Raw genomic sequence first — 25,125 nt, forward strand, 5'->3', positions numbered from 1 at the left:
TCTTACTCAGGAACAAACATGGGGAAAAAAACCAAAGAAGCCACAAAAGTCCCTTTTTTTTGTCTCTTTTCCCCGCAGATACAATTCACATGCTCGGTACATACAAACCGGTGCCAGGTCTGTGCTGCCCAAACCTGCCTCTGCTCCTGGACACGAGGGTCCATCCCTGACCCCCTTCCCACCCCTAACCCCCCCCCCAGCTAAAAAACACCAGACAAGGGCACGCGGGTGAGACCGCGGTGGGACACGGCATGCACGGCTCGGGGAGCTGGGGGCACCGGGCATGCGAAGGGAGAGATGGGCAGCATCCCCCCCACTTTGGGGCTGGATCCTGCCAGTGACCAGCGGGAGCACCTTGGAGAGGAGGGTGGGTGCTGAACCCAGTGGCTCCATCGCTCCTCTACCCGCTGGGGCTCCCATTGGTGCGAGAGGGGAGCATCAGAGCAGCCACTTGTGCAGCAAAGCCCTGACCCCTCGGGAGCCCCTGCCTCCAGTGCAGCCCCCAAAGCCCAGGGATGCCCAGCAGGAGATGGGCAACTGCCTTCTCCAGCTCCCAGAGCCCTGCATCCAGGTAGGTAGACGTGCCCACAGGAACGGGGCCAGAGGTGGGATGTGCAGCGGCTCCCATGGGTGCACATGGGAGGAGAAGAAAGAGGAAGAGGAGGAAGTGATGGGCTCCTTGACTCGTCTAGGTCCCATCCAGGCTCTTCCTTTCTATCTGTGCCAGCTCTGCTCCTTCTCCCACCCAAAATCCTATCCCTGAGCTGAAGCCAGCTCTGCCCTGGGCAGGGGTGGGGTAGGAAGTCGGGAACAGTCCCCTTGGCAGCAAGGAGCCAAGCCCAGGGACACCGACCCCTGGTCCTCAGCGCTGGAGGGTGCAGGATCCGGGCGGACACAATGCAGGTGCCAGCCGGGTCCTTCTCCTGGTATTTGCTTTTGCTATTGGTTCCTGAGCGGCTCATTCCAAGCCTTTCTCTCTTCTTCCATGGGCTGTACGGGCCCCCCTGCACAGGACGAGCCAGCTCCTGCTCTGCTGCAGACTTTGCAAGCCAAGGAAAATGGACCCAAAACCGCCTTTGCACTGCAGGAATCCTGACTCCCCACCCTGCTGCTCCCACGGTGGCTTGGGCGGATGCAAAGACAGGGCCTTGCATCACCCCAGGGCTGCTCCTCCTCATTTAATGACCTTGGCCTCATTTTGCCTTCCTTCCCCCTTCTGTTTCTTGCTGTTGCCTCTTCAGAGCCCAGCTTTGGGTGGGTTGTTATTGCTTGTGCAGGAGCATCCCTGGGCACCCACGTTTGCAGATGCCGTGTCTTCAATTTGCCGATGGGAAGCTCTCCAGGCACAGATGTGCCTTTGGGGATCCAGCTTTGCCAAGGGGCTGGGGGGCACCCCGACTTAGCACGACCTCCCCCAGTGCCTCTCCCAGTCCCGCATCGCCACGGAAGACTTTTCTCTTGGAAATTCATTAAAAAAAAAAAAAAATCATTGGACCAAAAATCTCCCAAACCCCAACAAGAAGAAAAGAGAAGAACCAGAACCGACCACCAGGAAAGTTTTCCAGAGTCTTTAAAAAAAAAAAAAAGAAAAAGGGAAAGGGGGAAAAAAAGGGAATCAGTTTGTTTTTCCCAGGTCCAAACGCTGCTGATTTGTTGGCTGGAGAAATGCATAGTTGGTAGCAAAGATGTTGGCTACATTGGGAGCCCCTGGAGCCGGGATGGCCCCTGAGCCATTTGGGCCCCTGGGGTTCACCATGGGGCTGGGGTCATCGCTCTCCAACCCCAAGGTCCATGCGGTTCTGACCATGGTTCCGGCCATGTCCCAGCACAGCGACGTCCCATCGCCAGCCCTGGGACATCACCAGTGCTCCCACATCGCCCAGCCCCATCCTCCTGCGGCTGTGCCCATGGCCAGGCAGCAGACAACAGTTCTCCGCCAGGAGAGGCTCAGATCATCTTCATGTTGAACTTCCTGGCTCCTCCTTGGCCGGTGGTGGTGGTGGGACCGTCCACCTTGCGGAAGGAGTACTCCACTGAGAAGTTGTTCTTGTGCTGCCCGCGGCCCCGGCTCCACACAAAGAGGAGGAGGAAGCAGAAGAGCACCACGCCAAGGAAGGTGATGCAGCCCATGGCCGTGGAGACCAGGATGGTCTTGAGGTCCAACGTAAACTTCAAGAAGACCTGCGTGTCATTGTGAGAGGTGTCGTTGAACTCATGGAGGTACAAAGTCCGGTTGGCATAGTGGGAGCCGTCATTCAGGCGCCCCTTGACCGTCAGCGTGGCGAAGTAGGTGTCGTTGCCACCGGCGTTGCTGGCGATGCAGATGTAGGTGCCACTGTCCTGCACCTGGGCGAAGCGGATCTCCAGGGTGCCCCCAGGCAGCACGGTCACCCGCCCCGTGCTGCGGGTGGTGATCATGCGGTGCTGGGGGGACACCCAGGCAATGGAGGGGTCTGGCTCCCCATCCGCCCGGCAAAGGAAGGACACGGACTGTCCTTCCCGGGCCGTCACGTGCTGCAGCTTCCGATCCTTTATCTTGGGCTTCTGGCAGGTGAAGTACTCGAAGAGCACGGAGTCCGGGAAGTCCCGCAGGGCATTGCCCTGGATTTCGGGCGGTGAGGAGCACATGGGCTGCTGCCCGTCGAAGTTGAGCGTCTTCCGCCGCTGCAGGATCCAGAGGAGGCGGCAGTCGCAGGCCAGGGGGTTCCTGTCCACCCGCAGCGTCTCCAGCGTGTTGACGGAGTGGAAGGTGCTCTCCTCCAGCGTGGAGAGAAAGTTGCTGGAGAGGTTGAGCAGCCGGATTTGTCTCAGGCCGGAGAAAGCCTGTGGTTCCACAGACACCAGGAGAGCACCCACGATGTGGAGCTCCTGGAGCCGGATGAGGTCTTTAAAGGAGCCCTTCAGCACAGTGCTAATGGGGTTGTAGGACAGGTTCAGGTACCGGAGGTACACCAGGTTCCTCAAGGCAGCAGCGGGCACGGCTGTGATGTTGGTGTAGGTGATGGAGAGAAAGGTGAGGTTCAGGCCCTGAAAGCTGGTGGGGGAGATGTCTTCCAGCAGCGGCCAGTTGTCGATCTCCAGCTGCAGGAGGTTGTAGAGCTTCTTGAAGTTCTGGTCCTCCAGCGCAGAGATGCTGAGGTGCCGGAGCCGCAGCACCTCCAGGTTCTGGAGGTAGGAGAGCGACTCGGCAGAGATGGAGGTCAGGTTGCACTTCTCAATGGTCAACTGCTCCAAGCCGAGCAGCCCGGAGAAGGCCCGCTGGGAGATGTACACCAAATCGTTATCCCCCACCTCCAGGCTCTTCAGGTTTCGCAGGTCCTGGAACATGTAGTCCAGCAGGATGACGAGTTTGTTCTCACTGATGTCCAGGAGGGTGAGGTTGGTCAGTTTGGTGAAGACCCCCGGCGGGATGAGCTTGAGCTGGTTCCCCCGCAGCCGCAGGGTCTGCAGGTTGAACAGGTTGCTGAAGGCGCCCGGCTCCACATTGGAGATGATGTTCTCGCTAAAATCCAGCTCCTCCAGCAGCGGGTACGGGGAGAGGTCCCCCGGGTTCAGGCAGCGGATGCGGTTCTTGTTGAGCTCCAGGATCTTGGTCTCGGTGGGGATGCCCTCGGGGATGGAGGTGAGCCGCTTGCGGTGACACACCACCGACTTGATCTGCGGGGCGCACTCGCAGCGGGCAGGGCAGGCGGCCGCCCGCCGGGGGCTCAGCAGCACCAGGTGGAGGACCAGGACCGGGAGCCAACATCTCATTGTGTAGAGCATGATCTTATGGGCTCACGACCATTCTCCCATGCGCCTGGAAGGGAGAGAGATGCGGAGTCAGCAGCGAGCTTGGGGGAAGCCAACAAAGTCCTGCCCAGCCCCAGATCACCCGTGTGGGCTGAGATTGGAAAACTCTCCCCAAACCATGTCCCGTGGTAATGATGAAGTCCCAGCCCCCAGCAAGAATCCCTGCAGGACCCTCAGCATCTCAAGTGTGACCCAGTGACTGTGCCCTGTGCAAAGCTGGGCTAAACAAGCCTCATTGCCTGCACGTGCTGTTAGGAGAGCAGGGAAACTGAGGCAGGGGGAGAGACCTGCAAGAGGAGACATGGAAGCAGACTCGCATCCCAGCCTCTGCTCCCTGCCTGGCTTACGCCTGCTGGGCACCACTGACAGTGCACACACAAGCATGGGGACCATGAGTGCCCCAGGATAACGGGGGACACAGACCCCCCAGGGCAGTGTAGGAGCAAAGAGATGCAGTCAGAGGCCCTGCAAACTCATGACACAGGTGGGATGCCACATCCCCTCTGCTCCCTGTCCTGGTCTCATCCCGTGGCACAGATCCTTCCCAGGCCCTGGGCTCAGTGAGGTCCCGCAGGGCAAGCAGATGCTCAGCACTGCACAAAGGGACCTGTCCTGTCCCTGTCCTCAGCGTCACCCTCTTGGAGTGGAGATTAAAGCATCCATGGGGACAAGCGTCTCAGATGAGGGATTAGCACTGATCCTGCGCGGAGCCTGGCTGCCCTCCTTCCCAGGGATTAGCACTTTGCTGCTGCTTTCCCTTTTCTCTGCTTCCCTTTCCCTGTTTCCCATGCCCCAGATCTTCCAGGCTGCCTGGAAACACCTCTCAGGGCCTGCAAACTCCTCAGCTGCCTTTCCACAGGGAAGCACTGTCATTAACCTAATTAAGTGGCAGAGCTGCTTGGCTGGGGTGCTGCGGGCTGTTTCTCAGCCCAACAAAGGCAATTTGGGGGGTACAGAGGGCAGAGGCAGCCCCTCCAGCCACCCCTGCAGAGGTGATTGTCCTCACTGCCCAAAAGCTTCTGATAAGGTGGCTGGTGCTTGTTTTAGGGGGTGATGGAGGGATAGAGGAGGAGGTGCTGCTTGCCACCAGGAGACATGGTGGGAACTGCTGGGGCAAGCCCACAGCAGGAATAGGATAAGGCACCACCACCCAAATCCCCCATCCTCGTCCCCCATGGAGGAGGGAGCACCCTGGAGTGGTGGCGCAAGACACATTCCCCTTCCTCTTCCAAAAAACCAAACCAAGAGGGAGGTGTTATCATTTCTCCCACAGGGAGGGGTTTTGCAGCATCGTCCTTCCTTGCTGTGGGACAGCAGTGTGGGACCAGAGACCCCATTGCTGCCCCTGCCACACATCCCAGCTCCTCCTTCTCTCCTCACCAGCCCCACAACCCTCTCTCCAGCACTGCTCAGGCTTCACAACTTGCACCCAAACCCCTGTGTCCTGCGACTGGGGATCCTTAAATGCCTGAGGACCAGAGCTCCTTGCTCTGGAGCTGCTCGGCAGCCTCTGCCTTCAAGGAGGCTGCTCACAGCCGTGCCAAGAGCCATTTTGCAACGGGCTCTGCCTGGCTGGTGCCCTCGGGAACCTGAGCTGGCTCAGGGGGAGGATTTGCTTGGTTCCCCCTAGTTCAGAAGCCTCCATTCCTGCTCTGCCACAGGGCTGGATAGGATGGGTGCAGCCAGGCACGACCTGCAAACCCACAAGGAAAAAGCTCTCCCAACGTCTCATAACACTTCTTATTTAGTGTCTCTACACTAAACAAATGTGCCCAGGCACCACTGCCAGGATAAGGGTCTCCCATGCTTGGCTGCATCCTGACCCCTTCACCTCCCTGCCCACACCGCTGTCCCGAGGCAGCCCGAAGCACGCCAGCTCTGTGCTGTGTTCATTATGAATGAGCCCGGGGTAACCCTACTCCACTTTTGGTTACTACTCCGGCCACCTGATCCCCTAAGCAAAGGTCTGAACCCACTGGCATTGTTTTACCCAGCAGATGGGGAGCGGGAGCCTTAGCCCCAGGCTCTCCTCCCCGCTCTGCTGCTGGAGCAGAGCATCGGCCACCCCGGCTGCCCCATGGGTGCTCCGGTGGAGCTGGGCACAGCCCTGACACCCTCAGCAAAGCCCGTGGGGGGAGTTGCATGAGCCCCCTCCCAGCAAACCCAGGCGGACAGGAGCTCTCATGAGCCACGGTGGCTGATGCCAGCTCTGACCGTGGGGGTCCCTGCCAGCTCCAGGACATCCCATAGGAGCCAGCCCAGTGACAGAGACCCCGCGTCCCCTGCAGTGACAACCAGGGGGATGTGATCCCCATCCACCGCAGGCAGAGCCGAGCTCAGAGCTGTTTATTAATAGCTCATTACCCCGATAGTGCAGCTTGGTCCCTGGGGAGTGAGGCCAATTAAGCCTTTAGCTGAAGGCTCAGATTGAGGCTCTCCTTGCATCTAATTCGGTTTTAAAAATAACACGCTTGCTGCATGCAGGGATGGGGAACGGAGCCGGGAAAACCCGAGGGGCTGTGGCAGGGCAGGGGGGAAGCTTGGACCACCTCTGACCCCTTCCTCCCCTCCCTTCCCAGCAGGATGTGAGGCCACGGAGCCCAGTTTGTCCCAGCCACCGGCACCATGGTGCTTCCCAGCAGGCAGGGTCAGAGCATGGAGGAACCGGTGCTCTTCAACCACCCGGCTCTCGGATGCTCAGCCCCTGCAGGTGGGGTTTTGCTCCCTTGCACCACCACGTTGTAGAGAAAAGGAGGGAGCAAGGTCTCTTCCACCCCATTCAAATGGCTCCTGCTTTGGTGTACACGCTTGGCCCAATCACCTCCTCTAAGAACAGTGGCTCCTCAGCTGCCATTTTCTCCCTTTTTCTGAATAAAGACCAGAAAATAAGCCAAGGTTGACAATTCCAGGTTCCCCTCTTTTGACATTGTGCAAGTACAAATACTTCAGTCATAGCGGCGTCTTGTTTTATTCTTGCTGACTTGCAGGATGCAAAATGGTCCTGCTGAGACCTTCTTCAAGAACCCACTGCTGCTGCTCGAGGCCAAGCCCGAGTCACCCCACTGCAAATGGTGACCCCCATGCCTTTTGGAAAGGCTCGTCCTCAAAATACTGATGGAGGGATAGTATCAGTGCCCCGACGCACAGGTCACAGGGTGGTGGCAGTGCCAGCGACTTGCACCGGTGCCAGCAGGTCCCAAACTTGGCACGGGACAGGAGAGGGCTCCTACAAACACCAACAGCAGCCAAACGCTGCTGGAAACACCCCGAGTGATGCCCATTCACTGCTCAGCCCTGCCCTGGCAGCCAAGTGTCCCAGTCACTGCCTGCATCAGGCTCAGTGCCAGCGGCTTGGCAGCAGCTTGGCAGAGGCAGCCACCTTTACCCCAGCACTGCCAAGGCCACCACTAACCCATGTCATTAAGGGTCTTGTCTACACGGACATGTACCAGGATGGCTCAGGGGAAAGTCTCGGATTCACCTTCAGCACAAGCTCCGTGTGCTCCTTGGTCCTGGGCTATCAACTTGACTACCAGGAATGGGAATACGGCTGCATCAGCTAGGCTCCATGGCTCTTCTGGGACTCAACCCACCCACCGCCCTTGGAATGGGTTTATAGTGGAGGATGGGCACCCTGAACGTCCCGATGGTGACCTGTGCTGCATTTCTGAGGTTTCTTGTGCCATCACTCAAAAATAAACCTGTGCCTTTATTTAATCCATTGCCTTGAGTCTGCAAACCCAGCAGGTCTGTGGCCACACTGAGCTTGGAAAAGCCCTGGAAAAGACCAGGGGGCATGGAGAGGATGGATGTGACAGGGAGGAGGGGAAGGGGCATCCCTAGGACCTTTCCTGGGTCCAGGAGTTACACCAGCATGTTTTCCCTCTTGGAAGGCATGACCCATCTTATGATGGGGAGCGGAGGGGATTAAATCAGAGCTGAGGCACAAACAAAAAGGCAGAAAGCTCAGAGGGTCAGAGGAGGCCAGTGATGTGTCTGCCTCATTCCAAGGAGGCTTTGGAGATCAGGCAATTAGCAAACCAAGCATGAGAATAATCCAGCTGAAACAGGGAGAGGAGGTGAGAGCTGGGGCTAAGCAGGAAGAAAATCAATCACCAGACCTAATGGAGAATTATCTAGCCGGGAGTTATTCCTAATCCCATCGGAGTCTTTTGGGGGAACAAATTCACCCGGCTCTGCTGCTCTTGGTGCACCCAGAGCACATTCCTTTGGGTCAGTTCATTGTCCTGCAAAGCCACGCTGGGGCAGGAGGAGCACCGGGGAGAACCGAGCAGCTGGGTTGGTGCTGGGACACCCACGGTGGCAGGGGTGACCGTGCTCCTGACAGACACCTTTGTGTCCCTCTTGAGGCTGCTCAAACAGGAGCAGATTTTCCTGACAACTCGCAGAAACAGGGAGAGAAAGCCTGAAAGGAGAGATGTGTGTGAGGAGAGAGGCTGGGTCACTGCAGGAAGGGTCCTGAAGCGCGGCTCAAAGGGACTGCTGGAGAAACATGAAAGCCTTCTCTAGAAGGGAGTTATTTTGGTGACTGGCAGCTGCTGCATCTCACGCATCAACCCCTGCTCAACAGCCCCAGGTCTCGGGGCCAGCCGAGACGATGCTGGAGCAGGAAGTCTGTGTGAGCTCTCAGCAGAGGGAGGATTTACCCTTTCTACCCAGGAAAAGCCAGGACTGACGTCTGCATGGAGCCGTCTTCCCACCCCATCCTGAGTCTTCGACAGCCGCGACCACTTCCCTTCCATGTGGAAATTCCCAGCCCTCACAAATACTGTGAAAACCCAGAAACGAGGATTCCCTAATGAGCTCAGATGCCAAGGAGACAACTCAAAAGAAGCCACCGCTTATTTTTAGAGACAACCTTATGATTCTTGAGCACATGGCCCAGGCAATACTGCGCAGGCAGCCACAGATTGGCCGCAATCTGCTTTTCTTCTTGATAGACATCATGTCTGAATCTCTATCTCCACAAGATGCTCCCAGGGGAGAAGACATTTAGATACGACCACAACGTTCAACATTTCTAAAAGGTCACTGCATGTACTAGGGAGCGAGGTGCAGAAGCCACTCATCAGCAACAGGGGCTTTGGGGAGGTATTTAATATTCCATGAGCATCTTTATTTCTCTACCAAGGTGAATAACGCCTCTAAAACCAGGGAAGGGGGAGCAGGACAAGTGGGTGCTCTACTCTTACTTCGACCCAAGCAGTTGAACTGAACCATCAGCCAGATCTGAATCTCGACTGCTACCAGGAAATGTTGGCTGAGAGCAAACCCAACCTGGATCTCAGCAACTTCGGCATCTGCTGGACCACATGGGAGCTAAGGCTGAGCTTAACTCCCTGTCTTCAGCTGCACCCAAAACCACTCTGGTGCCAGTGAGTGTTCCACTAGCGCCCATTGGAAACACTTGAGCTGAACTTGGCTCTAGGCGGTGGCACTGGTCCCCACATGGGCACTGGGAGTTATTTTGTTGAGGTTTCCCAGCAAATGGAAAGGTTCACAGTGAGAACTTTCAATGTGCAGAAGCCCATTAACATCATGGGCAGGGCGATGAGAGTCTGGAAGGGAAATACAGACTTGACAGCCCACATCCCCAGGACTTCCCCCTGATGTTTTACCATCGCTGGCTGTCACCAGGACCAGCTGCTGGCCACAAACCCCTTGGTATCCTTGTCTGTTAGCACCCACCCAGCTAAAAGAACACCCAACAACGAGCTCAGAGGCAGCCTGGGTCTAGGACACTACCCTGTAAAACCACCTTCCTCCTTTCCCACCAAAGGGCAGGAGACAGCCCAGGGGCTCTGGGCTTTGCAAAGCTCCCCATCTGAACCGAATCTGAACCAAAGCTCCCCATCTGAACCAAATCTGAACCAAAGCTCCCCATCTGAACCAAATCTGAACCAAATCTGAACCAAAGCTCCCCATCTGAACCAAATCTGAACCAAAGCTCCCCATCTGAACCAAATCTGAACCGAAGCTCCCCATCTGAACCAAATCTGAACCAAAGCTCCCCATCTGAACCAAAGCTCCTCATCTGAACCAAATCTGAACCGAAGCTCCCCATCTGAACCAAATCTGAACCAAAGCTCCCCATCTGAACCAAATCTGAACCAAAGCTCCCCATCTGAACCAAATCTGAACCGAAGCTCCCCATCTGAACCAAATCTGAACCGAAGCTCCCCATCTGAACCAAATCTGAACCGAAGCTCCCCATCTGAACCAAATCTGAACCAAAGGTCTCCATCTGAACCAAATCTGAACCAAAGCTCCCCATCTGAACCAAATCTGAACCAAAGCTCCCCATCTGACCCAACCCAGGGCCCAAGGTTTGCCCGTACTCAGGTTTCTGCACTAGGCGCAGGGATGGGGAACCTGAGCCCCTGGGAAGTGTCTGCCTGGCATCTGTCTGTTTTAAAGCCCACACCACGACGTTGCTGAGAGATTTACAATCCACGAGCCCATAACAGCCCCGGCCAGCGCAGACCTGACCGTCGGGCACGCACGTACCCTGGCTACGAGCAGAGCATCTTGGAAAACAGGGCTATGCTCCTGGCAAGGGCTCCTTCCCCTACGGAGGCACAAAGAAAGATCATTAAATGAGAGAGGGGAATTTGCTCCTTCTCCTGCAGCTGCTTCCCCCTCCTGCCTCCTGCGGTGCGCGGTGCCCGATTTACGAGCTCATCGCTTAACACAGCCTGGGAGCAAAACCTCGGCAGAGGAAAGCACTGAAGCCAACCATGCCCGGGCTGGAGCCACGGGGAAGGGGCAGAGGGAGCTTGCTGGAGTCTGCCCAAGCAGGACAGCCCCAGCAGAGCACTGGGGCTGCCGGGGGACACACCCCACACTGTCCCCCCATGCTGGGAGCCCCCGTGTCCTACAGAAACCGAAGGCGCAAAGCCCTAGAAGGGCTCCTAAGCAGCATGGAACGTGCCACCTCGGCACATGAAGGGACCCTGTGCCCACGCTCCTCTAACACAGGCAGCTCTGTAATAAACGAAGTGCAGGAGCAGGATGATTAATAATCCCAACAGAAAGGCACACGCTGTAATTAGCCACCTTGCAGAAAGCTGAATGATGATGCTGCCTGGGGCCATGACGAGGGCTTGGGCTGGCACACGGGCAGCAGCCCCGTGGTCCTGGCCTGGCTAAGCCCCCCCCTCATGCTGCTGGTGGAGCTCTCATGCTGCAGCCCAAGAGCCAGATGCTTCCTGCAGGCTCTGCCCCAAAATGACCCCATTTGTCCCCCTGGTCCTGTGCGCCAGCCCTCGTACATTAGGTTGTTCATTAAGCTCAGCATCTCGGTGATGCTGGCCTGAGCTCCTCGAGGGCTGGCACATAAATCACACCCTGATCGATGCCTGTGGCTGCCAGCGCTGGACCTTGAATGGCAAAGTCTGCTCTTAATCCCTTACCTCAGGTCTGCTCCGAGGACAGCGCGGGAGAGGCAGCCATGGGTGGAAAACCACCCGACTCCGACACCACTGCTTGGCTCTCCAGAGGGAAAACAAGCTCGTAGCTCTGTGAGCAAACCTCTGTGCATGCAGAAGGGTGCGAGGTGCAGATGTGGGGGCTCTGAGCTGCTGGAAACCCTGCTTGGAGCAGGACCCCCACAAGGGGAGCCACAGCCTTCACTCCTCCTTTCGGCTCTGCTCAGCATCAGTCCTGGGCTGGATGCATTTCTTAAGAGCTGCCTACAGCTGCTGCATTGGAAATTTTATTGCCAGCCCCATTATGATCATGGGAGCAGCAAGCAAACAAAGCAAAAAGCTGTTACAGGGTGGAATAACGTCTGACACTGCAAACCTATACCTTGTCCTGCAGGTGGGAGTGAGACCAGCCCTTGAGGGCAGGGGTACAGGGGCTCATCCGAGGCCTGCCCAAGCCCTGGGCAGAACAGATCCCTCTCAGCCTCAGTGCTCAGATTTGGAGAGAGCCAGCCAAGCCTCAGGGGGGTTCAGCTGCAAACCCCCCCCATCTCCTCCAGGCTGGACATTGCAGCAGTGACATTTGGAGAGAGACACACTGGCGTCAGTGCCCACGTCTACAGCTTCGGGGCATCAGCTGTGGCTGTGGACCCAGGAGAGCATCTCCTTTCCCATATGCAGCCCCAAAGAGGTTCCCAAAAGTCAAAAGTCTCTGGTGGGAAGGTAAAGGGATGGCAGGACTGGATCTAACTCCCTGACTGGCATCCTGACAGCAAGGCAAGGGCAAAGTTACCAGAGCCCCTCTCCCAGGATGGAGCTGGACTCCCATGTCCAGCTGAACCGCTGCTCTTCAAACGGATGCTGCACGTGCATCCCAGTGCATCCAAGGCTGGGCCCCCACTGCTGTCTGCCAGCAACCTCGAAGTGAGTACCAGAGCTTAACGCCCCTGAGCCTCGCATTATGTCCCCACTTCAGTTAATTCTCGCTCATTTTGGGGTCAGGCAGGAGATTTCTCAGCTGTTACATGCGATAAACCTCTGGCTTGATGGTACCACACTACAAAAGGAAGGTGGGCACAGGGAAGGAGCTAATGCCACCAAGCAGGGATGGCCATGAGTTAAAAATGAGCTGGGTTTCAAGCATTCAAGTGTACAAACCCCATGGGGTGCAACAGCAGTGATGATGCTGACCCTGCCTCACCCCACTCAAGCCCAGGGAAGCACTCACCGTTCTGCAGGTCCAGGGCTGCACCGACATCTGGGTCTGCTGTGGCATCCAAGACCAGGAATGTTTAAGTAGCAAAGCATCCAGCACAGCCAGCCTCAGCCCCTCTGGACAAAACAGCACAAGGAGACAGCTGTAAATCACCCCTCCACAGTGTCCAGCACAGCAATTCCAAATAAACACCCCCAAAGCCCAAGGACGTGGACACAGGCACCTCCCAGAGAGGAGAAGCATCCTCAGTGCTGCTCCAGCCTGATGTGCGACCGGACCATTGCAGCTTGCCTGCTTGTATATATAAATTATACAACAAGAGATTGGGACCCCAGGAGCCCCTCCACAACAACCCAAGTGTCCAGGGTCTGGCCAGGCAGTGTTGCACTGCCTGGCATCTGGGAGAGTGTAGCAGGGAGCACTAAGCCAGAGACTTCTGCTCATTAGAGTAATTACCATCAGCCTTCCAGCCGGCCAGGCTTGCGCTTGACCTTTAGCTATTGAAATATGAACAATAAAAATGACACATTCTTGTGGAGGGGGTGTCACAGGCTGCTCATCTGAAATCATCAGTGAAATCCTCTCTTAGTGAAAGGCCCTCACACAGCATCTGTCTGCACAAGGAAAAGAAAAAGGAGAAAAGACCTCTTTCTCCAGAGTCTTTGGAGAGTGGGAAGTCACTGAGCTGGACCTCAGCATCAATAGGTCCCAGCCCAGCATCAAGCGATCCCCACACTGGTGACTCTGCCCATGTCCTGCTGTGAACCATAACTCACAGGCCAGCAACAGGCAGGACCCAGGGAGAACCCTAGGGGAAATCCATGGGAAAACAACCTGGCAGCCGTGACAGGAGAGCGTCCGGTGATAGATGAGACTCATCCATCAGATCACAACCCCGTTTGCCACTGCAACAGCAAGCAACCTGAATTTCCAGAGGTTGCCAGATGTTGGTGCAGGGCTGAGCAAGGCAGGGGAAAGGCTGTGGTGCTGAACCCCAGCAGGACATTCCTTAAGCTGGAAATTCCTTTGGCACAAGGCTGGTGCTTGATGCAAGTAAAGTGATCCTGAAGACAAGAAGGAAAACTGCCCCTTGAAGTGATGATGGGACCCTTGAAGTGCTCCAGCCTCCAAACTAACTCCTGGAGCAACACACTGCTGGGGCATCGGGCATGGAGGGATGCCACATCTGCACTTCCCTGGAGCAGAACAAAGGCTCCAGTTCCATGTCAGCCCTGAGCACAAGGACTAATGAAGGCAAGATCATGCCCCCCTCATTTGTCACACCTAGTTAGTACTCCTGCTTATGGAAAAAGGTCACAATTTAGATCTCATTTATGTCACTTCCATCTTCTGTTTGCAATTGCAGGGCCCTGCTCCTTTTCCATCCCCAATTAGCATTCAATTATGGGGGCCCTGCTCCACCCCACCTTGTTGCTGTGATACAGAGGAGAAGAGATGGAGGTCCTGGCCATACAGTCCCCATCTGTGTTTCCAGAGAGGAGACACCCTGAAAAAGCTGACCCAAGAGCAGCCTTTTTCCTCTGGCAGCACGAAGGGAACCAGATGGACTTTCCTTCAAATGAGATTTAAATGGAAAAATACAAAATAGCTCATTCTGCCAATACCGAAGAGTTGGTGCCCAGCTGTCCCGCACACGGGGAAGGTCAGACCGGGTGACCCTCTGGAAAAGAGGCCAGAAGCATCAACCACCCTCATGGTTTTGCTCCTCTGGCTGCACCACTGAGCCAGGGTATGGCTGTGGGCACAGAACTCGGTGCTTCCCACAAAGGGAAACAAAACCACCAGCCTAATTTGAGGTATTAAGAGTACCCATGAAGCAGTCACTATGGAGACTTGGCTGATGGAGTTTGGATGGGATGGTCAACTGCGGCTCTGCAAACCCCTGATGGTCACTGACCTGCAAGAAGCACTGTAGGGACCATGTTCATGAGGCCTATTGAAGATGGAAAACGCCTTCCCAAGCCCACCTGGGTCCTATTCAGTCCATCCATGGTCCATCCCCACTGGCAGCACGCTGATGCTCTGCTGACTTTGGTTATTTTACAGCTGATCCGGCTGCCCAACAGCTCCACACTGCAGCCAAAGCTCCTGGTGTCGCAGAGCCAGGTGAGTTGGTCCCTCACCACGCAGCCCATCAACCCCTCTAAGTCTGCAAATGAACCTTCCCATCTGCCCAGGCAGAAACAGCACCCAAATTGACCAGGAAAAGCAAGTGAGGCCTCAGGGAGACTTTTCTGGAGATGCCAAAGATGGGAGATGATTTGGAGGTCAGGCGCATCCCCCTGCCTTGCTGCAGGTCCACCATATCTCTGCTTCTTCCCTCCCACATCTGCCAGCATTTGCTGCAGAAACAACCATGATGTCCCCACGCTCTGAAGACAGAGGGAGCTTTGCCACCTCCATAGTGATGGGTTCCACAGCCCCAGGCAGAGGCAGGACCCCAGGCTCACCCCAGGTCCCACACGACCTCCTCAAGTCTGTTGGCAGCACTTGGGCTCAAACATGCCCATGGCAGCGAGAAGGGCAATATTTGTTTCAACTGTTTCTTTCTTCCTTTCCTGTTAAATATTTTCCATCCTCCTTTCTAAGATCATCCTTCATTTCCTTCTGCCTCCCTCTAGCAACAGTATCTGGGAGAAATAATGAATTTTTAATAAGAGGGGGCGGTGCAAAGAGGGAGACCCTAAGGCAAAGTGATAAAACATTGATCTATTAAATAACCCTCATCATCACTAAACCACATTTCAGGGAGGCAGAATCACACAAGGGACCTCACAGCATCGGGCAGGGACTGATGGGTGTGAGCATCAGCTCACGCTCGGGGTCGCAGACCCCCCCCCCCCCCCCCCCTTTTTCTCCTAACCCAGTGGCAGGATGGATGCTGCTCACAAACAGGTTGCAGACAGCATGAATGCTTCTCAGAGGGACTTTTCCAGCCAGGCCACATGTGCTTGGTGGCTTGGTGTGTGCAACACCCCTGGCAGGCCATTGCACTGGCAATGGGAACCCTCCAGCTCTCCTCCCCTGCAGTACCATGGCTGGAACCTCTGCAGCATCTCAGAGCTGAACCTTTCCCAGCTCCTGGTCCCTGCATCCCCCCCATATCCTCCCCAGGCGCTGCAGGGACAGGGCTCGCTTCCCATGGTGCCTGGCCCTGCTGCCCCAGCACATGGCTGAACCTAAATATAGTCCCTGGTTCTCTTTCCTTGTAGACACAACCGGTGCTCTGGGTGAAAGTCTTTTCCCATGAACTCACTGTTGCTTAATAAAGCACAAACCCTCGGAGACCCTGATGCTGGATTCTGTCATTTTAATTTTCGGTGACACTTGTTCCTCTCCACTACGGTACGTAGCTGCTGCTATTTTGGCTGGCACACTGGGAGCTGAACAAGGAGCCCCAGTGCTCCAGGCCCAAGCTGCTAAGAGCTGGGATGCAGCTTTAAAAAACAAGCCCCTATGATGGATGGGGCTGCAAACTGCAGTGGAGCTCATGGTGGCATGAAAAATTCAGGGGGAGTAAAGCAAGGAAAGAGCTGGGCTGAGAGAGATGCTGCAGGAAGGAGGAGGGCATGTGTTGGGGCTGTGGCCAGCTTCACTGCTTGGGACAAGTACCATTTCCCTGCTCTGCCACCCACACCAGCCATGGACCCACATCCTGCCCGGCTTTAGCCCCCACCTCAAACACCCCACAGACCCAAGGCATCCCCAGGCCACCGCAGGGATCCAGCTACAGCCCCAAAGCATCACGACTTAAAGCAAAGGGATCAAAAAGAGGACAAACCAGCACATGCCATTGCCACTGGCAGCCCAGTGCACGCTGCCAACGCTGAGTGATGCTGTGGTCCAGCCCCGCTTTGTCCCACATCCCTGCTCCTGCATCCCCCAGGCCAACCCTCATGGAAGCATTTGCTTTGTTTTTCAAGGTAAACCCTACATAAACTTCAAAAATAGCCTCCCAGAAAAGTCAACCAATAATGCCCACAGCACAATGAATTCCCTACCACGGCAGCGAGCCGGAGCGGCTCTCTGCATCCTTTCCGAACGCTCTTGCAGGTTTTATTGCTTTCCTTCATCTCCTCTCAAATCTGCTCTGAACATTTCTGCCCTCCCCTGTTCATACTGGTGTTTTTCCAGGACACACAAAACGGCCCTTTGGGCTCCAGCAGCACCTCCTTCGGCAGCACCTTCTGCTCTCATGCTGCAGCCCCTGCCTGGGGACTGGAGAGATGCTGCAGGATGCTGCCTGGACCCTTCTCAGGCAATTCAATCGTTGTTTTACAGCTCAGACACAGACTAACAGCAGGAGTTAGGCTGACTGAGAGAGTGCACAACCTACAAAGCCAAGCCTGCAGACTACATCCACTTACAGGCAGGGAAACTGAGGCACGGGATGTATGTTGGGGTTTTTTACAGCCACCTGGTGACTGGGGATGGCTGGGGACAAGCTCAGATACGGCCTCGCTTGGCCCTGGGGTCCCTGAGCTCTGAGATGTGGGATTTGGCACTTGGGGAGATGCTGCTGGCAACGCATCCCACCCAGGCTGCCCACGCAAAATGCTCCCATCCATGTTCTTCACATTCCTGATGTTATTTCCAGGGCTACAGCAACAGCTCGTGCCTGTCCCAGGGATGTGAACGCAGCAGCGACGTGGCTCATATCTGCCGGAGCAGCCCAGCTCCTCTGCCACTGACTGCTCCTCCTGCCTTACGGCAGCTTCGGGTCCCATTGAAGGGCCACCCGCTCCCTGGTGGGATGCTCGGGGGTGAGACAGCAGCGAGATAACAACCAGGAGTTGAAAGAAATCGATTCCAACAGCATCGATTTAAAGCCTTTAAACACCGAGTGCTCTTGCCCGTCCGTACCATCAGGCTTCAAATTCAACGTTTAATTCGGGCCCGTGCTGCTGCTTGGAGGGAAAGCGCAGTGATTAGGTTTGGGCCTTGGAGCGAGGGATGCGCTATCTCGTGATGCAGGATTAACACAGCTAATGAAAACAGACATTCCTGAGCTCAAAACGCTAGGAAAAAATATAGGAATAAAGCCCCCGGCCCTGCTATCTTCAGCGAGGGATCAGCACAAGCGCATCCCCTGGGAAGGGTGAGGCTGGCAGCAGCGGGAGGAGGTGCAGGATATGGCCATGCCTGCGAGATGCCCTAGCTCTGCCACTGTGGTGAGTCCCTTGCTCAGCCACTTTGATGCAAAGGGGCAGCTTGGAAGGGCAGCCCAAGATGGGTGAAACACAACTCAGCCCCGGTTTCTCTGCTCCCCCAGCTCCCTCCTCCCAACGGGGCAGGATAAAAGCAAAATCTGCTGATTTTTAAGCCCCAAAGCCACAACTCTTTCATGAAGCTGCTTCCCTGAGGCAGTGGGAACACATTCCCTGCTCTCGGGGTGCTGTTTTGCAGACTGGGTATTGCCATGTTTGAGAGCATCTTCCCCTCAATCTTAGCTCAGCTGAGGACCAGGGGCTTTGGGAAAGGTTGCAGGTGCCCAAGTGGGTTTTTACAACCTCTGAGAAATGGGTTTTCTGCAAACCATGAGAAATGTTGGGGGGGTCAGAAGCCTTTTTTCCGAGCACCTCTGGCCATAACTCACCTGGCACTGCCAAGCCTCCAGCAGCAAGAGGCAGCAGCTCTGCTCCCTCCCCTCCGCCGTAATGAGTGCCACAGAAACGCTGATGATACAGACATTAGCTCAAATTAAACCAGATCAATCACAGGCTGTCAAACTGGCACCTCCCCAACACATCTTGAATTATTCTCCTGTTCAGAGGACATGCACCATGTTTCTTGCCATGCCCTGGGGTGCGGGGACCTTATCCCATCTCCATCCTGCGGCATTAGGGATGATGAAGCAGTGGCAAAGGGCAGAGCTTTGGGGTGCAAAGCCCCAAGGTTCCCCCCTCCCCTTTACCAAAGGATATCGTGGGGCTCACAACCTGCAGTTCTGCATTTTTAAGGCCAATAACAGAATCTGGCCCCAGCTTCAAAGATGCACGTGGATACATTGCATTGAGCAGCTGCTGGGCTTGCTGGGAGCTGCTGGGCAGCTCTGCTTTTCCAGGGTGTTTTAATTCCTTGCAATTTGATTGAGAGAGATTGTTTGTAGGAACTTTCTGTCTCTGGATGTGGCTTTTCTCCTGGTGCCTTCCCAGCAACGGGGCTGGACCTGGGTAAACCAGCTTGGCCGGGGCAGCCTGCTCCAGGCAGGGCGGCCTCCAGCCCTTAGGCAGTGCATGCCCAGGACCAGAGCGGGCAGCATCCCCCTGGCATCTGAGACCAAGCCATGAAACCAAGCGTCAAGTGGGAGCTCTTTGAAAGGCCCAGGCTGGTCCTCTCCAGGCCCCTGAGTGTCCCCAACCCCACTGTGTCCTCGGAGTTGAGCTTCTCAGGGCACTCTTTACTCCGAAGGGATGGGCTGGTGCCCTGGGTGCTGCCAGGCTGCGGGTCCGCACACCAATCCGCTCTCCACCTATTCTGCAGGCGCTCTGCCTGCTTCTGTTACCCTCTACCCTCCTGTCGGCTCATTCCTCCTTCCCCAAAATCTCATCTCAGGGTAAGGCTGGGCACGGATTTAAAGAGCAGCTGCTCTTCTGCAGTCGCTCCCTTGCGCGAGCGCTGCGGGAATTAGAGCACCTTTTGGCAGGTTTTAGCTCAATCCGCTTTGCAAGTGGATTAAGAAACTGGCACAAAAAGTACTCTGGATCTGGAGTAGGAAGAGGCAGGCTGCTCTTCCAGAACAGCGGCGATAGGAGCCACGTCTGCTGCGAATGCTGCCTGCTCCATTTCCCTGAGAAACACAACCCCGGTAACATTTGCATTTAAACCAGCCCTGGATTTTTGACAGGAGAATCCACGTAGCCCTAAAATCAAGGATGCTGAGAGGAGGGGACAGGCAGGGCCCTGGGGTGACAAGGAGCAAGAACCTGCAGGACTGGGAGAAAAACAGGAGCGACACGACATGGAGGGGGGGAAGACCCTTTCCTGACGCCTGGTGATGCTCAGACCTCAGATGCTCACTCGGGTCTGCAGGGAAAGGCTGAGAGCAGCAGCCCCAGCGCTGACTGCGGGTACCAGACCCCTGGGGCGCCGGGGCCGAGCGGCACAGGATGGAGCGGGGCAGGTCCGCGCTGGACCCCCGGGCAGCTCTCCGCCTGCTCGAGGCCATTTAAAGCCCCGGTGCCAACCCAGCACGGGGGACCACAGCCCTGCCCGCCACCGCCGCCCTCGCCGAGCCCCCCGCCCCGGCCGGAGCTGAGCCCCTGTTCCCGGGCACCACCGGTGGCTGCGGGGAGCGGAGGGGCCTTGCAGCCCCGGGCTGCGGGCAGCGGCCCCGCGCAGCCGGTTTCAGACGGTGGCCCCTGGAGGTGCAGGGCTCCCCGCACCCACGTGTGCGCCCCGCCGGGCTCTGCTCCCCCCGGCCCGGCTGGGTCCGGTACAACACGACCCGGCTCGGCGCCGTCCTCCCCCCTGCCCGGGACCCCGCACTCACCGCTCGGCTCCGGCTCCCGGGCTGCCCATGGCGCGGCGGCGGCGCGGGCAGAGCCGCAGCCCCGGGGGCGGCGCGGCGGCAGCTCCGGACGGACCCCGGCCCGTCTCCGGCCCGTCCCCGGGGGCGGTGCCTTTCCCCGCCGTGCCCGGCCCTGCGGAGCGGAGCCGAGCGGGCGTGGAGCCGCCCCCGGCCCCGGAGCGCGGCGGGGAAGCGGGACCGGGGCGATGCGCGGCCCCTGCTGCGGGCAGAGCCCGCGGCCACACGCGCGGATGGGAGCGGGGGTCCCGACCCCGCTGTGGCCGAAGGCGGAAGGGTCCCCCCCGGACACCCCCAGCCCCGGCTGCCCGCGGGCGGCCCCGACCCCGCGCCAGCGTAAACCGGGTTCACCCTCCCCGACCCTGCCCGGGCTCCCCCAGCCCCTGGCACCCTCCCCGCCTGCCCTGGGACAGGGCACCGGTGCCCACCTCATTGCCCTTGGGGGGGGGCACCCCATAAAGGTAGTTATGGGCCAGCACGGCCAGTTCCTCCCATCAGCAGAGAAACTGGGACAAACAGCACCCACGCAGCCCCCAACACTGCTTTCGTGCCCCCCACAGCAGGCTCAGTTGTCCCTCACAGCAGTGCCCAGCTCACCTGCAGCCAAGGTAGGGCCGGGAAGTTGCCAGGCTCACAGGGTAGCAGCGCAGTGAGCCCTACCAGCGCCCATATCCCGTGTATAGACTGTGCTCACCATCAGCCATTCCTTCTCTCTTCTTGCCCCTCTCTGCTCCCGCTGAAGCCTCCCACAAATACAGACGATGTGGTTCATTAGGTTTTGAGGCTGAGAGAGCCCAGCTCCCCTGTTAGGGCTGAAATCCTTCCAGGGCAGAAATGTTGCTCTTCTTTATTCATCACTGCTTGGTCCAGGCTGGCATTAGCCTTGTGGGTCGCAGGGCTCAGGGGACACGGGCTGCCCTTGGTCTGTTGTGTGACAGCCGACGAGCATCACCTGAGTGATTCAGTTACATCTTCTGCATTCGACAGTGGTTTTCAAGCAGCGGTTGGTAGCACATCCTCCATTTTACAGATGGGGAAACTGAGGGACGGAATCAGGGGTAAGAAGCAGGGCACAGCACTGAATCCCAGGCTGCTTTAGTGCCAGGGGCTCCCCTATTCGATGTTCTTGCCTGAAGTGACTCCATTTGTGCAGGGTGTTGTCAGGAAAAATGCCAACAGCTCTCCCAGCTTGGGTGCCTTTTCGGTTCCACGTGCAACTTCCATCCCCTGCTGCAGCCCAGCGCTTCTGCTGATGGTGATTTCTGGCTGCCTCCTACTGCTCATTTGCTCTGGGATGTGGATTTATAATTTCATTGCAGGCACAAGCATCTCAGGCTTTCCCATTCGAGGTTCCTCCCAGCCTCATCTCTGGATCTGCAGTTAAAGCCAGGGGATTTACATGGCTGTGAAGGAATTTCATGGCTGTTTTAACCGGTAACAATTTAACTGCTTAATAAAAAGATGAAAACCCAAATCCGAGCATGAGAAATGCAACTGATTTATTGGAGATGTGTTTTTAAAGAGGCTGCCGTGGGAGGAGGGCACGCCGGAGCAATCCCCATTTCCTTTCGGTTCCCCGGGATGGAAAGGTGGTTCTGGCTAATTTGAACCTAGTTATTAAGCTGCTGTTTCAAAACCCGAGTCAATTAAGCAGCGTGGCCCTCGCTCAGCAGATCTGCCTTGTTATTAATCAAGGGGCAGGGGGAATTGCTTCCTTCATGTGGCTCGTGCTCCTGTCGCTGGGAGCCAAGTGCTGATCTGATTTGGTCTGATGGAAGATGCTCTCCTGCCTGCCGGCCACGGTTAGAGTTGATTGGGGGGGTAGAGTGCTAGCAATGCAGCAGGGGAGCCCAGGCTGGATGGGGCCACCTCATCCTTGTCCCCTCCTGAGCCTCTCACCTGAAACCCATGTTATTTATGTCTCACTGTGCCCCCTTCACGCCATTATTGTACTTTGGGAGAAACCAAGGCACAGACCAGTGATGTGCCCAGGTTAAGACAGGTTGTTTCTGAAGCTTTTGGGGTTTTAGCTCAGCCCTGCTCTCCCCCTCTGGGTGCACTTGGCTGTCACCTCCTCCCATTGGTTTTGATGCCTCTTTAGCACCACTTTGGGCTTTAATGAAAGAACAGGACAAAGATGGTGAGAAAAGGCACCAGGCTGAGGTTAATGCTTTGCTACCCTGAACTGGAGGTCAGAGGAGCCCCATGAGGCCGCCTGGGGCCATCCAGGACCAGAACTAGATCTGGTTCTCCAGTTAATTCAAATCGGATTTCATCAAAAAGGACCTTATGCCAGGAGAGAGGGGACAGATTGGGCCAGGGCCCCCCTGTCCTCTGCACACCCAGAACCTGCTCCCTGCTGAGGGCGATGGCATCTGGGGTGCTGAGGGGAGCACAAATGTCATCTCCTCCTGTCGTGGTGTCTCTGTCCCCGCAGCTTGGAGGGGAAGAGCACAGAAGAGGCAGGGCCCTGGGGCTGGGGCTGTCCCATGCAATGCTCCGGGGAGGGTCTCTGCCTTTGGAGGAGCTGTTTGGCACGAGCTGGAAGCATCTTGACAAGTTTTAGTGCTTTCTGGGGCATTTTCACACAGACTCAGCAAAATGATTAAAAACTAAAAAAAAAAAAAAAAAAAAAATAAGCGAGAGAGAAATAAAAAAATCACAGCTGCTCTGGCACACGCTCAAAATCCCAGTTTTGGGCTGAAATGTGCCAAGGGAGAAAACCATCTATCCAATAAACAGGGAGGTAAATTCCCTTTTGCCCCCAGTTTCCCTCCCATTGAGAACTGTGGGAGCTCCCCTGCTGAGCCCAGGGGCCAGGGTCTCTCCCTGCCTGCCCAGGGCCCTGGCAGCCCCAGTGCTGCTGGGCACACTGGTCCCCTGCCAGCTCCGATGCAGCACTCCAGCACTGCCAGCTCTGGTGACAGCCAGTGGTTTCCACCCCTCCTTCCTAAGGATGCAGCAGTGGGAGCCATGTGATGACTACAGGCTCTCGGTGGCCATTTATTTTGGCTAGTGGAAGCCTCGATTAACTCTTAGAAGGAGGCAGTGGATGGCTCACGAGCCACATGGTGGATGCAGAAGGAGGCAGTGTTTGACCCTGTGGAAATGGGGTGGCTGGGAGCTCCCTGAGCATCCTTTCAGCACTGGGCTGATGCTGTGAGCGCTCAGGGATGCCAGGGTCCTTGCTAGGGGAGTACCATCCCCAGGGCAGGGCTGGAGGGCAGCTTAGACCCCCCCTCTCGCTCCCAAATGCCCCTGCACCAGAGCCAGGCAAAGCAGAAGGACTGGGGACAGCATGGTCCCTGGGATTCACCCCCCCAGGGTGGAACTGAGTCCTTGCCTGGGACGTGCCATGGTGATTCTTCCCTGGGGACCTATGGATCCCGAGGCACACCGATGGGATTATTCCTTTCCCCCTTTGCCCCACGATGTACTGGTTGGAGGCTTTGCAGAGACCCAAAACCGAGTGGAGAGTGACTGCTAGGCCAATGGTAGCAATGCCCCAGGGACACCACCCCACACTGGCCTCTCCTCAGGCTGGAAGGGCAGGAGGAGCCCTGCTCCATCCCCAGCTTCCCAGCCTGGAGCAACCCTCTCCCCATGTTGGGACCCCACATCCCATGGACCTGCTGTGGCCAGGTCCCCTCTTAGCAACCCAAACCGTAGCCTCCCTCTGTCCCTTGGGGATGGCTCCAGCACACAGATGGAGGGACGTGACCCATTGCCCCTGCTGCTGGGCTTTGGGGAGCACAGGACAGGGTCACTGCCACAGCACAAGCAGCGTGTGACCTGCTCCCCATGGAGCCAGTGATGTTCCCCTTACAGAGCCCGTTTCCTCCCGCTCACTGCCCTGACCCCGATGTTCCTGCGTCTGCACCTTTGATCTGCTTCAGAGCATGAACCCCTGAGGGAAGACATCTCACCTTGTATTACCCTACAAAGCACTGGACCCACGTACCTGCCCTGCGAACACAGCCTGAGCTGATGACTAATCCTAGTTACTTTTAATAACTATTTGGTAACTACAATGGAAGTTTCTTTGGCCAAATACCTGCTGTTCTGAGCTGTCCCCAGCAGAAACACCACCAGGCAAAAGCTTTTCATCCAAGCACGAAGGAGAGGGACCTTTTTCCCTGTCTGACTGCCAGGGCTCCGAGTGACAGCAGAGAGGAGGTGGGAGCTGGACCTGGGCTCCTCATCCCCCCCTTGTTCCCAGCTGCCTTTAGCAAGCCCTAAGAGAGCCCTTCTGCCACGTGTGGGTCAAGGTGTCCCTTCTGGCACTAAAGTCAGCCCAAGGTGACAAACTCCTATAGAAGAACTCCCTCTAATTCCTTTCTGAAGACCTTGGGCTCAGTTTTGCAGAGCCACTGAACACCAGCACCAGTTGGCTTCAGGAGGAGCTTTGCACCTGCAACAGCCCTCAAAACCAGCACATGCATTTCCCTACCCGAGGAAGGAGGAGGCAAATTATCTCTGTTTTCCCCACTGCCACACGATGCTCATGGTGGGGCTCAGCCCACCCTGGGTCCCCTTTGCAAGGCCACCACCTCTGCTCTGCTGTGCTGGGGGCAGAGGTGCTTGCACAGCACCCAGCTCCCAACTCCTGCCTGTGTTCTCGGAGCTAATCCCTGCCTGGCACAGGGTGCTCTGGGTGCTCAGGGCTCACCTTTGGGTGCTGCTCGCCCCCAGCTCTCGGCTCCACTGCAGCCGGCAGCAGAGTGCGGAGCTGCCTCACTGATGATCTGCTGATGATTTATTCCCCTCCCACTGCCCAGCTCATTGTCTCATCCCGGCAGCTGCCAGGTTTCTGTTTGCCCTCGTGATCCAGGGAGGTGCTCCAGGTACCAGGATGCGTTAACAGAGGAATTGCTGCCAGCAGAGGCGTCCTGCTTCCTCCTTCCCACCGTGATCCTCAGCTCCAGAGTGGGGTTTGCTGCTGCTGCTGCCCAGCCTGGCAGGCTCGCAGAGCCATCCATGTTCCTAAGGGTCCCCAGCCACTGGCAGGGCAGGGAGCAGCCTGGTGTGGTGGGATTGGTGCAGTGACACTGTGGGGTTGGGGGTACCTGGCATGGGGGGTCCCATTCATCCCTAATGAACAGCCTTGTGCTGGGATCCCTGCT

The 25,125-nt window shown here is 56.8% G+C and overlaps 1 protein-coding gene across 5 annotated transcripts; it reads right to left on the minus strand.

The window, feature by feature from the left end:
- Positions 1 to 1,211: 1,211 nt before the first annotated feature.
- On the minus strand, positions 1,212 to 21,730 carry LINGO3 (leucine rich repeat and Ig domain containing 3). Of its 5 annotated transcripts, none has more exons than XM_061466780.1 (4): positions 20,697 to 21,729; positions 18,071 to 18,149; positions 12,466 to 12,569; positions 1,212 to 3,799 (listed from the first exon to the last, which is right to left on the minus strand). In XM_061466780.1, exon 4 carries the CDS (start codon positions 3,763 to 3,765, stop codon positions 1,948 to 1,950), a length of 1,818 nt encoding a protein of 605 aa, XP_061322764.1. In that variant the 5' UTR covers positions 3,766 to 3,799; positions 12,466 to 12,569; positions 18,071 to 18,149; positions 20,697 to 21,729; the 3' UTR covers positions 1,212 to 1,947. The 5 variants fall into 5 exon arrangements, with proteins under 5 accessions (XP_061322764.1, XP_061322765.1, XP_061322763.1 ...); XM_061466781.1 differs by lacking the exon at positions 20,697 to 21,729 and adding an exon at positions 19,967 to 20,078; XM_061466779.1 differs by lacking the exon at positions 18,071 to 18,149.
- Positions 21,731 to 25,125: the final 3,395 nt, after the last annotated feature.

The sequence above is a fragment of the Pezoporus flaviventris genome, unplaced genomic scaffold (assembly GCF_033815535.1).
Source record: "Pezoporus flaviventris isolate CSIRO_AGI_PZ_B2104156 unplaced genomic scaffold, CSIRO_AGI_Pfla_v1 ptg000043l, whole genome shotgun sequence".
In the NCBI taxonomy this organism is placed as follows: domain Eukaryota; kingdom Metazoa; phylum Chordata; class Aves; order Psittaciformes; family Psittacidae; genus Pezoporus; species Pezoporus flaviventris.